This window comes from Rhinolophus ferrumequinum, chromosome 3 (genome assembly GCF_004115265.2).
Source record: "Rhinolophus ferrumequinum isolate MPI-CBG mRhiFer1 chromosome 3, mRhiFer1_v1.p, whole genome shotgun sequence".
NCBI classification, from domain to species: Eukaryota; Metazoa; Chordata; class Mammalia; order Chiroptera; family Rhinolophidae; genus Rhinolophus; species Rhinolophus ferrumequinum.
In genome coordinates this window covers 5,291,302-5,304,211 of record NC_046286.1, presented here as the reverse complement: position 1 = coordinate 5,304,211, position 12,910 = coordinate 5,291,302, and the positions used below count along the sequence as shown (strand labels likewise).

General features: G+C 46.1%; 2 protein-coding genes across 9 annotated transcripts in view; both read right to left on the bottom strand.

Annotated features, from left to right (window-relative positions):
* ZNF76 (zinc finger protein 76) overlaps positions 1-825 on the bottom strand; it is a 32,720-nt gene extending 31,895 nt beyond the window's left edge. Inside the window, exon 1 of one of the 6 annotated variants that reach the window (XM_033103083.1) lies at positions 609-825. The gene's annotated coding sequence lies outside the window, so the exon portion shown is untranslated. Of the gene's footprint in view, positions 1-494 lie in introns of all 6 variants that reach the window. The other 5 variants (XM_033103085.1, XM_033103081.1, XM_033103086.1 and 2 more) reach the window with 5 other exon arrangements.
* Positions 826-6,843: 6,018 nt separating this feature from the next.
* Positions 6,844-12,910, bottom strand: part of SCUBE3 (signal peptide, CUB domain and EGF like domain containing 3) — a 36,788-nt gene continuing 30,721 nt past the window's right edge. For 2 of the 3 annotated variants that reach the window (XM_033103695.1, XM_033103693.1), the window contains one exon: positions 6,844-10,938. In XM_033103695.1, the coding sequence (XP_032959586.1) occupies positions 10,789-10,938 (150 nt within the window). In that variant the 3' untranslated portion in view covers positions 6,844-10,788. The remainder of the gene's footprint in view (positions 10,939-12,910) is intronic. The other variant, XM_033103694.1, reaches the window with a different exon arrangement.

Here is a 12,910-nt window from a genome sequence, read left to right as displayed (position 1 = left end):
CAGAAAAGATTTGAGGGGAGTAACCAAGTTTGTGGGGGAACACAGGGTAGAACTGGAGGCGTTAGCGGATCAGCCGGGTCACCAAAGAGGGGTGTGCGGATCTTGGGTCATGAGTCACTGAATTAGAACTGAGAGTGTCACTAGATTGGTGGGTCCCTGGGCAGTGCTGGGGAAATTCCTGGGTTGTCAGGGTCAATGACTAAGAACTGAGGGTTACCTGGTGAGGTCTCAGGGTCAGGTGGTGTGGTGTGGGGTCACAGAAGTGGAGACGGGGTTGGGCTTGGAAGTCATGGGGGAGGAGTCGCAGAGCGGAATGGAGGGGAGAGATGGGGGCCAGGACGGGGGGGGGGGGTTAGGCCGCCGTCGAACCGCCCGGCAGCCGGGCTAGGATCGGAGGAGGTTGGGCACGCCGGACTCGGGACCTTCCCGGGGTCCTGCGCCCGCCCGGCCCCCCACCTGGGCACGGTGGACCCACTCTTCCCGCAGCCACCAACCTGACAGCCCCCGAGGGCGACTCCGCCGACAGACCGCCATGCACCGGGCCCCGCCACCAGCGCCGGCCCCGCAACCCGCCTGCGCCATAGCCCGCCCGCCCGCGCGCAGCTTGCCTCGCGCGATATCCAGGTTCCAGGGCCTCCGCAACTTTCCTTTCCTCTCGGCGCGCCTCTACCGGGCCCCGGAACCCGTATAGAAAATAAAGGGCACGCTCCACCCCGCACCCCCCGTCGCCTCGGCCGCGGTGCTATCTATCCTGGTTCCCGGGCCCGGGATGCCGCACTCTGCACCGGGCCCCTCACAGCCCCGCCCCCTGGCCGGGGTGACGCACGGCCTGCGAGGCCGCGCGCCCAGGGAGGGCGTGATGACGTCACTACGCCCCGGTCAGGACCTGGGCCTGCACGCAGGCTGGGTCGTCGCTCTAGCAACGAGGAGACGCCACCTGTCCTGTCAAGGGACTGTCCACCTGAGGCCTGAGGCAGGAGCCGGCAGATGCCCGAGGTCCCGAGGGCTCCGCGCCGTCTCGTCGACGGGCTGCGGGCTAGAAGGTGCGCTTCAGGAGCCAGGGAGGGCATCCGGGGCAGGCTGTGAGAGCAGTCAGTCGTTCCCGTGTGTCCCACTGCTTGCGCGGGGATTCCGGACCCTCTCCTCCCGGCTCAGCGCTCCAGCCTTCCTCCTGCGCCTTACCAGCCCGAAGCGCTTTACTGTGCGCAGTCCACAGGCACAGGCTCCGATTCCCGAAGGAAGCAACTGCAGGCATTATTAGCTCCTTATTGAAAAGGACGACATTGAGGAGCCTCAAGGGACTTGTCCCTTTGAGGAAGGCGCCCCGACGGTCTTCCTGGGTTCTGTCACTCTCATTCCCGTCAGCCCCACCCCTAGCCTCGAAACCAGCTACCCCCGCCCCTTGTAGCATAGCCTGGGGAGAACAAAACCAAGCCCTTTTACTATTTCCCCCAGCCCTTTAGGTAGGGCCTAGCTTGGGGTATTCTCAGAAACCTAAGGAAAAATTAAAAGGGAGCGAGCTTTTGGTAAAATATTAAAAAGTAAATAAGGAGAGGTGTTAGATAAGGAACTGGTAAAGGTTGCCTCTTAGGAGAGGAATTGGTGCCTGGAGGAATGAAGTGAGAAACTTTTCCCTCTTTACCCTTTTAGACTTTGATTCGTTTTTGTATCCCTCCCCTCTCCTCCCAAAAACCTATTTAACTTAAAAAAAAATTTTAGAAAGGAAGTATTCCCCCAAATTAGAAACATTTACAAAATACTGGATTTGGAGCTATGGTAGCTAAACATGCCACTGACATCCTGTCCTCTCCTCCCCTGTCTGAAGAATTAACCAGAAAGACCCCTTCTTCCCCCTTCAGTTTTAGACATTCCCTCTTCCCGATCTTTGTTTTGGCACAACATTTCCAAAGGGGAGACTGGGGCCAGAGTCCTCATCAGGTTCTCAGTTTGGTGGGCAGTGAGTGACAATTGATGGTCCATTCTTATGGTTAATAATTGATCCTTTATATATCTCCTGTTATAGAAATAAAAAGCCTGACCACTATGGTGCACTCTTTCTGTTCCTTTTGGTGGAGATTTGACAAGTTATATTACAAAGACACACAGAGAGAATAAGTATCTTGTCCTGTAGCATAAACTCCTGGTTAGAAATAGAGCAAGGGTTGGGTGACCGATTAGCTCAGTTGGTTATAGCGTGGTGCCAATTCCACCAAGTGTTGCTGGTTCCATCCACACTCGGGCCACTGTGAGCTGCGCCCTCCTTAAAAAAACACAAAAAAGAAAAAGAAAAGAAATAGAGCAAGGGAATTATCCTACTTTGTCCCCCCCACCACCTTTTTCCATAATAAAAAATACATCTGTCCTTTCTCACATTCCTTGCAGATCCTGATCTGATTGGCAAATCATCTCTTCCATTACACAATTAACAAAAATTGTGGGAAGACTCTGGGAAAGCAGTGTCTGAATTTGAAGTAGTAAGATTCTGATGGTGGGTAATTTCAGGTACTCTGGAGAACTGGTGAGGAAAATACTTTGGAGTGGAGATTGAAAAATCATGTCCAGCAGCTTCTGTTCTGCCTTTGAGCCCCACCCCTGCGATATACCATATAGGCTAATGGTCTTCAGACTTTTTTTTTAAAAGATTTTATTGGGGAAGAGGAACAGGACTTTATTGGGGAACAGTGTGTACTTCCAGGACTTTTTTCCAAGTCAAGTTGTTGTCCTTTCAGTCTTAGTTGTGGAGGGCGCAGCTCAGCTCCAGGCCCAGTTGCCGTTGCTAGTTGCAGGGGGCACAGCCCACCATCCCTTGCAGGAGTTGAACTGGCAACCTTGTGGTTGAGAGCCCACGCTCTAACCAACTGAGCCATCCAGGAGCTCAGTGGCAGCTCAGCTCAAGGTGCCAGTGTTCAATCTTAGTTGCAGGGGGCGGACCCCAACATCCCTTGCAGGACTCGAGGAATTGAACTGGCAACCTTGTGGTTGAAAGCCCACTGGCCCATGTGGGAATCGAACCGGCAGCCTTAAGTTAGGACCATGGAGCTCTACCCGCCTGAGCCACCGGGCTGGGCCCCCAGACATTTTTTTTAATGGACTCCATAAAAGAATTTTACTAAAGAACTATGTACCTCCTTGTTCATTTTTAAGTTGGTATGTAAATTTTCCATCATAAATTTAAATTTTGGTAGAGGATATCATTTCTGACTTATTGTAAATTTTGACATTTTAAACTAAAACCATTACATCATTCTTCAATGTATTCAGTAGATTCCATATACTCTAAATATTTGATGCCCACCATTATTCCTGTAAAAATGTATAAACAAGCTCTTCTTTAACAGAAATTTTATAAGGTTCTCTTTTTGAACTCCAAATTCCATTCACTTCCCCTATAGAACTTTATCCTAATTAGTATTTTTGTATGCTTTAAAGTCTTTTAATGATCACTGTCACACTTTACAACAAAAATGAATGTAAGTTTAAATTTATTGCCTGTGACCATAGGCTTTAATTGTTCAAGTTTCTTATGAAATGAATGGTTATTATAGTTGTTAGTATACAATTTATTAAACATAAATATATTACATATTTTTATAATTCGTGAAACCTAAAAAGTACAATTGTTATTGAATATGTATCTCTTAATGAGGAATATGGTGTTTCTCCTCAAGTAGTTCAGGTATTCCTGGATGAATATTACCTAATGGTAAAAGGAGATAAGGTGAAGTATCAGTTTTCTACCGGATTTTTATTTTTATAGACATAAGTGGTGAGAAACCTTGTTCACATAGTAATTGGGAAAGGAAGAGATTTGTTACAATGATATTCCTTGAGTCTTTGAACTACTTTTAAATTACATGCCAACAATACAGAGTCCTATTACCAAATACCGTTGTCAAGTACTATCATATAGAGTCCTTCTTTAATTTTATTAAAAGCAAAGAACTGGAAACCACTGAAATCCTTGCAAAAGGATTTATCTCTTCATTGGAGTCTCAGTTATAGTCTTATAAAAATGATTAATTATTTGCTACCTTTTCACTTAGAGGCACCTTGTTAATCAGATATTGATTTTCATACTCCTTTGCCAACACTATTTTTTTATAAAATTCTTTTGTCGTATCATTATATGTTTTCAGGATCTTTTTGTTAAAATATTGAAGTGCATATTTACTTCCATATGGAAAATACCTGACGTTTGTGGAATTAGCAAAGCCAGTTTTCATTTCAAATCACTAGCCTATATGGTAATTAACCAAATCAGACTTACTTTCTGCAAGGAAAAAGTTTGACTTTATTCTTCAATTCAAATAAATATGTTAATATTCATTTTAAAGAATATGATAAAAAATATCTCTGGGAAATAAATTAACTGTAGCTTATAAAATAAATTACTAAAAATCAGTTATGTTTAAAATTATATAGATCTAATATTATAAAAATTATAAAAACAAGATAGTACTGTTTCTCATATACTTTGGAATAATGCCATGTAATGTATAGCTATGTTCATTAGTTAATTTATTAAGTGATAAGTGGGATAGAAGGCATGTCATCCCCTTGGCAAATGTAGGTATGTGCTTGTGTGGAACTCTGATGTTTGGCTTTTGGGAGCAATTAAATAACAGCCGTGTATAAAAATCAGAAATAACTCCGATAATTGTTAGACTTCATGATCGAACTTTTTCTTATGTATGTAATAAAAAATAAAGGTATATTTACTAGGAGATAGTGGGTTGAGCAGCTACAAACAATTTCATTTTTGCTAGTAGGAGGTGGAAAATAGGAAACATTTTATAAGATGAAATACATAAGAGGACTGATTATAATGGGAATATTTTGATATGAAGGGAAAAAACAATTCCTCCTATTGCCCAGGTTTTTACACCCTGGCCATGCATTAAGATACAGTGTAGAGGATGGATATGCCTTTCTTTTGTAAAGTAGGGCAAGGACTCTGGTGAAAGAAAAGGTAGGATGTGCATGAATATGACGGCTGGCTCTCAAAAGATTAGTTTTAGGGAAGATTTCTTGTGGACGTTGAGGATCTGGAAATTTATTCCCTTAAAACTCTCCTCAGATTGATTTCTTGCCTGGGTACCTCTTGGAAAGTCTTCACATACCCTTGGAAAGAATTCCTTGGAAAGTCTTTGTTCCATTTTAAAGACTGCTTGAGGGGTGGCTGGTTAGCTCAGTTGGTCAGAGCTTGGTGCTGGTAGCACCAAGGTTGCTGGCTCGATCCCCTCATGAGCCACTGTGAGCTGCGCCCTCTTTAAAAATAAAAATAAAAATAAAGACTGCTTGATATGCTCACAGGTAGACCCAGGCATCACTGGCTCTGGCTCTGACTATACATTATTCTGGAACATCATTGCAAGTGTTCTAGGAAGGAGGAGGAAGATTTGGTACTTTGGGAATCTAAGAACGTTAAGAGAGAAGTCAGAGAGGATGGCCCCAACTTGGTGTAGGCAGTGGTCCTGGATATGGTCCTTAGCTTTGTAGTTCTAGAAATGTGACTGTGTCCGCACAAAGGTGTTCATGTTTTGTCACACTAAATCAAACTCACAGGAAAGTAATATATAAAATGGAACGCCAGTGAATTAATTTATACTTAGAGCCACCAGGGAGACTGGATTCTCTCTCCTGGTGGGAACTCTATGTGGAAAGATCAGCTGGCATCAGAATCTTACACAAGGATTAGGACCTTGGGTGTGGCTATTGTCACGCTGTGACGGCCTGATGCAGGATGCCTGGCACGGACCAGGAGCTCCATAATTGTGGGGTGAATGCACCTCTCTCCTTCGTAGACGCTAAAGGGAGAGTTCAGGATTCTGATAGGCCAACCCCCCATATTTTTGATCAGGTCAGTTTTTCCTTGTTCCTCTTAAATGGCTACATCGTGTAGATGTTAAATCCAACACAATTTTGTCAGGGAATTATGTAAGTGCAACAATTAAGATTTATCTATCATTTCAGAGCCTAGAAGTTGGGGCTGTTCATTTACTGGCGATTGGAGATTGCGTTGCCGTGCCCTGTAGTAATAATGGTGCTCATGGCTGAGTGATCTGTGTCTTTTCTGAATTCTGCTTCATGGCCAAGAATGTCCTGCAGAAAAAGAGCAGCCTTGGGTGAGTCTGGGTGCTGGTACTTTGCTAGAGGTGGGATATCTTCACTAGGGAGGTGTCTGAGCCACTCGTGGCCTGGCCAGATTATGAGAGCTGTACTGTGGTGAGGAGCAATAATATCCTAAATTGCCCCTATTCCCTAGGTCCCTCTCAGGGGTCATTCTTGTACTGCTTTTAAAAATACCATGTTCCCCCCAAAATAAGACCCAGCCGGACCATCAGCTCTAATGCGTCTTTTGGAGCAAAAATTAATATAAGACCCAGTCTCATTTTACTAAAATATAAGACCAGGTATAATATAATATAATGTAATAAATATAATATAACATAACATAATAAATATAATATAATATAATATAATATAATATAATATAATATAATATAATATAATACCGGGTCTTACATTAATTTTTGCTCCTGGTCCGTGCCTGCATTAGAGCTGATGGTCCGGCTAGGTCTTATTTTCGGGGAAACACAGTAGACAAAAGAGACAAGACTTTTCAAATTCTAAAACCACGAGGAAGAAGATGGACAAATGGAAAATTTGGGTAAGTCCTATGTGGAAGCCAGAAGACACTTTGTCTCCTCACAGCTCTTTTGCAGCTCTAGGTTAAGCAATCGACGCTGAGGAGTTTCATTAGTATTTTAATAATAATAATAAAAAAGAACATACAAAATCCAAACATTTCTTTTTACAAGTTCAGATACATTTTTCCCCCAAGTGCAAAATATTCTATGAACTGCATCATTTACTGTTTATTATTGATTGTGTAGGAGATGATTACTATATTGGCAGCAGTGGAAGGCAGATATAAATACAATATTTTGAGATTTCTTCTGCATGAAAAGAAAAGGCCTCCCACACGATAATGATTATTCTCTGAAACTTCAGTCCAACTCACACAGAATAAAGTTTTCAGCTCGTCCATACTGCTAGTCTGTGTTGTCTAGATGAGCTGGTAACAGAACTGGGGATTCCCTCTAATCATGTATTTTCTTAAAGGGTTCCTAGTCCAAACAATGGTCCGAGGACAGGGTGTGTGCCGCCATGGAGACAGGTCGGATTTAAAGACATCCTTGTGTTGTTTGCTTCACTTTTTTCTTAGTGTTCTTAAGAAAGGAGCCAGGCAGGTTAACATTATTTTCTGCCTACAGTCATTATACTTTGTCTTCCTCCCCTTAGTTTGAGCCTCTTACTTGAGGTTAAGCAGCAAATACAAAAGTCTGAATGCTCGACAACGTTTTCTGACATTTTGAGATATGACCTCCTAATGCACTCCAGAGTCACCTCAAACGTGCACCTGGAGAACACTTCTTGGGTATAGAAAGTTTCCTTAGGGCCAAAGACCAGAACTGTATTACTGAACTTTCAGCAATAACTCTGAGCCTCCATCACCTCCAAGTAACCTAATCCTGAGGAAGTCAGAGCGGTCACAGCTCGCTGTCAGCCTCTGAGGATATGTAGGCCCCGGGCAGGCCAGCTCTGGTCAGTTTCTCCTGACTCCGCGATTCCCTCGGGTTAGGGAATGGGCATGGCTTATCGTACAGAAAGCGGGAGGCAGAGAAGTAAGAGATTGTGTGTTGCTGAGGATATAAGTGCCTTTCTGATATGCATCACTTGGTGCTCAGAGCTCTTGCAGAAATGGCTTCCCATTCCCGGACTCGGATCAGGACCGGTTTTGTACTAATATAAATGAAACCTTCCAGCACCGTGGCCCTGTAAACACCCATCCTGCAGAGAGGCCTCTGGGCTGATTTCATGAAGGGGTCCCATTTATACTGTCTTTCCACTTCCCCACACTGGTAAAATCCTATTTTTCCGTCTGACCTGTAAAGGCCTAGAGAGTCCCTGAGTGTTGACTCCTCATTCAGTCCATTTAATCCCTAGTTTGATGCCCCAGGGCGGCTTCCTCCATAGTTGCAGCAGCAGCTTTGCCTGGGTTCTTAACCCCCAACTTGGACAACCTAATTGGCTTTGGTGGACATTAGCAGGTCTCCACCTGCTCACCAACCTCTGCCTTGACATCAGTGAAGAAGCCTAGTGGTCTGTACTTTCCATATTATGGAAGTCATTGCAGGTCCCAGAAACCATGGAATAAATGAATGGAGGAAATGTGTTTGTGTGTGTGTACGTATGGGGTGACAGGAGAGGAAGAGAGCAAGGAGAAGCCAGACCCTGAAAGCATAAATCGGGAAGCACTGGCTTTCTGAGAGAGATGCAAAATGGTAGGGAGAGAGGAATCAGAAAGTTATCCTAGTTTCTGGTGAACAAACGGGATGGTCAAAGACGATTAAAGCAGTTTTCATGTAATTTCCTGGGAAGTGTGGATACTTCTATTAAATGACCATTTCCCTGCTTGAAAGGAGACATTTTGGGTCTTTATAGCAGCACCCCCTTTGACCCAGAGAGACAAAGGCAGCCAGACACTCTGCCCGTAAGGGCCACAGTGTTGGCTCATGGGTGTCGGGAGCCAGCTGTGACATGGGCTATCTACTTCTACCTAAGGCTGTTTTCACTGCTGGCTGCCACTAATGGGGAAAGGAGGGAGGTCAGGCTCCTTTATCTAGTGTTGAGTTTCCTGGGGGAGCAGTAGCCCGGGACAGTCACTTTGAAATAAACACTAAGAGTGAATTGGTAGCCTTTGATTGAATAGGACTACAGCTTTGGGGGAACTAGAAGGAGCAAATGGAAAATAATTTTACAGGCAGCAGCAGAATGAGGGTGGAGTGTGTGCAGGACCTGGGCTTGGGCATGGACTTGATTCTTCATCCTTTTGAAAAGCAGTACTTGAGGATGCTAGGCTTGACGTCAACTCCCAGAGGGAATGGTGAACAGGTAGGGGCAGGCAGAACGGCCAAGATCAGGCAGAAAACCTCACGAGTGGATAACAGTCCTATTCTTGGCTCCTCCAGCCTCATCTCTGCCCTTAGGACCGTGCGTCAGCCCATCCCCAAGGGGTTTATCCTGGTCCTCTTCCATCTGCACAGCAGGGGAAAACAGGATGAAAAGCAGGGGAAAGACGGAGGTTTTCCCTATGTGGGGTGGAGAATCACTGACCAGTTCCATCGGCCTCTACAATCACGAGGTCCATGCTGAATCCATGGAGAGGCAAGGGATAGCAGGATAGCAAACACAGGCCTCTCCTTCCTGCGCCATAACGTCCTACACGTCTCGTGCCTCTGAGCCACGGCCCTGGGTGACGCAAGCCAGGGGCTCTAGAGGTCTGAGGGCCACTGGGTGGGGAGTAGACAGATCAGATGCTCCAGCTCTCAAAGTTCGTGAGATTCAAGACCTTTTTTCTTCCACTCCAAACATATACTCTTCTCTTTTGGGCAGCTATAAATAGGGTTGTTCTAATAGAGGAGAAAGAAACAAACAAACAACAACAAAAAAGAACAAAACCAGAAAACAAAAACCCCTCCCTCTAGACAACATAGAAAGACTCAAAATGATTGCACTTATTAGATGTGGGCAGAAGGCTTGCCAAGTGCACACACATTCCTCTCGTTGCCCACAGCCTGGGGCCAGAGGTAGGTGGCTTTGGGCTGGTACCGAGCAGGGTCCTCTTTGGTGGAGCCCACAAGCCATCTGTGGCTACAAGGGAAAGACAGCTCTAGGGTAAGGCCCAGGCCGGCTTCCGCTGGGCAGCCATGTTTCTTGAAGCACAACACTTAGCTTGGGGAGTAGGGCTCCCCCAGGGAGCACTGGGGGGGTGGTGTGTGAGAGGACGGCTGGGCCAGGGAAGACATGAAAAGGGATTAGTGTTTGAGGCTGGCTTCCAATTGTTCTGTAGTCTAGTCCTTTAGATGATACGTTTTTGTTCTTTTTTTTTTTTCCTTTTCTTTCTTTTGGTGATGCTTGAAAACCTGGTTTCTGCCCTGCAGAGCTCTAGTCTTTCTCTCCAGGAGTGACAGCAGTGCATTCAACATGGTAATGCCTGCTGCTCTTCCGCATTCAGCGGTGTCCACGAGCCCAGTGGTGTGGGCCTTTTGTAAGCCCTGGGATTGGACCCCAGGCAGACTGTGGGTGGAGAAGGAGAGGAGCTGCAGAGACAAGGAAGCCGTGTGTGTGGGGGCAGCCCGAGGCCCGGACCACGTGCCCCAGATGACCCGTGCCGGCACTAAGCTTGTAAGTCAAAGGCTGCTTTGGCAGAACCCTGGGCTGTTAGAATAGCCTGGGGGTCACAGCCAGGGACATTCTGGCTCCTGACTAGCAAGGCACAACCCTAGAATGGCAGAAGCCCCTCTTCCCCCTCCCCGTCCCCCACTAGACCCACTTCTTTGGGTGGGCCTCTGGCATCCTTCCAAGCTGATGGGGTCAGGGATGTGAGCTGGTGAAATGGGCAGTGTGGCTGGGGAGCAGAAGGAGAGGGTGCTGTTCCTTCAACCCTCAGGGGGAATAGAGCCAGCACTGAATGGCTTTTCCAGGGAGCTTGTAGGAAAAGGGAAAACAGGAGAGAGGGAAAGAGAGAGACAGACAGAGAGAGGCAGAGAGGGACAAGGAAAGGAAGCGAGAGAGGAAGAAAGGGAGAGTTCTTGGTCTGTATAGTGATATTCTTTTTATCCAAAGAGAGAGGAGCGAGTTCCTCGTCCGCGGATGGGGGCCGCCGGCTCTGAGGGTAAGGAGTCTGGGGTCTTCAACACCTGGCTCTTGGGCCTACGGGCACTATTTGTAGGGCCTCAGGAAGCTGGAAACTTTGGAGCGGAGCAGCTTGATGAAGGATTTGGGCAGCATCTCCTTGTGCTTCTCTGTGTACTTGAAGTAGTTCTGAGGGTGGGCCAGCACCTCAAAGAAGGCCTTGATGAGCTTCTTGTCCTAGAGGGTGGCGGGCGGCAGTGTCAGCCTCAGCGTCAGGGCTGGCAGAGGAGCCCGGCTTCAGGTCAGCGGCAGCCCCTCGTGGTGTGGAATAGGCACACCCAGAGGGGAGCCCTGGATCCCATCCCCACCGCCTGCTTCTCTAGAACTCTACAGCTCGGTCAGGGGCACCCCCTCCTTCCAGGGCTCAGGGCCCGTCCTCAGCACCATCCTGGGTCCCTCTCGTCTGCTCCAACCACAGCAAATCCTGTCATTCTACTTTCAATCTATACCCAGGGTCTGACCACCTCTCCCTGTCTCCACAGCTGCTGCCCTGCCCAGGCCACCATCGTCTCTCACGGGGACCATCGCAGTAGCCTCCTGAGTGGTCTCCATGCTTCTTCCTACCTACCCTGCACTTCAACACACTTCTCCCCACAATAGCCAGTGACCTTTTCAGGTTTTCATTAGATCATGTCCTTTGGCCATTCACAGCACCTCTGTGGTTCTTTTCACTCAGTAAAGCCAAGTGCCGTGCATGGCCCACGGGTGGAATGCCCTGCTCTCTGTCTTCCATCCCCCTCGCCTCTTCCTCTCCCTGCTGAGCCGCACTGGCTTTCTCAAGGTAAACATGCCACAGCTCCGTGCTCCTTAGCTGGGAATGCTCCTCCTGTCTTGATGGTCTAATGCGGCATCCTTTACCTTATTCAGGTCTCCTCTCCTCAGAGGCCTTTCCTGCCCACCCTGTCTGACGTAGCAACATGATGTGTAGGGAGCGTTCTAAAGACCAGGCACTGCGCTTCGGGATTCAGACCTTCTGGCTTCTAGGCCAGTGTTCTTGGCATTGCATCAGCAGATTTTTAAAATAAGAGGTGGGTCTTCCAGCCTCTCATCCCCACTTTAATCAAAACAGCTTTGCACTGGAGTTTCAGCATGTTTGAAATAAGAGTTCAGATGCTTTAAAAAAATGTGTGACAAGCACTGCTGAAATTACCATATTTTGCTGTGTATAACGTGCACTTTTTTTGCCCAAATTTGTTAGGGAAAAAGGATGCGCGTTCATTATACATGGGTAGTACTAATTCTGTATCTGTATAAATGTTTTTAATTGTTTTATTTATGCTTATGAGTTAAAAGTGTAACTCTAGAAATCAGTAACAATATCCGTATGCAAAATAATGCCCTGGAATACGACCATCAGTTTTGTTGAACAACGAAGAATTCTTGGCCTTCTATGATGCGTAAATATCGTTAAATTTGTTACCGGTACGTAAAATTTCTCGTACCTTATATCTGTTCCTGTGTTTTGTAATTATTTGTTACATAAACATACCATAATATGTTAAAAAATAAATGCTATAAAATTCCTTTATAATATAAAAAAACAAGTACCTGAATGTAAGCAAATGAAAATTTGAATTAAAACGAAAGATTTTTCCCCCCCGAAAGTTTGAGCCAAAACCGTGGGTGTGCATTATACACAGGAGCACATTATACGTGGCAAAATACAGTATATTCTTTGCAGCCTGCAAGTTCTAGATTTTTGTCATCATGTCTCTTAGTTTGATAACGGGACAAAAATTATTACTCATAGAGATAAAAGTTTTTTTGCAATAATTTATGAAGGATAATACGGTGACAAGGATTATAGCTTCTTCAGGAAGAGTTTCTCAAACTGGGATCCACAGACCCAGGTGTCTCTTCGTCTTCAATATTAAAAACATTTCTTTTCCTTTAAAAGCGTCTGTGCTGAATTAACTCTGAGAAACGCCGCACTCATCTGCTTTTCTGAGGGAGCTGAGGCAGGAGTAAGGGAAGGAAGGGACTTATGCAAAAGTACCTTTCTATGTACCTCATTTCCCTGTATGTTTGAAGGAAGAGGTAGGGGACATGTCATCTCCTCATCTTCCCTTTCTCCTCCCCTAAGCTGCGGGTGACACTACAGTCAGCTGGGCTTAGGCTCAAACCCCAGCTTCAGCACAGGGCGGTTCTG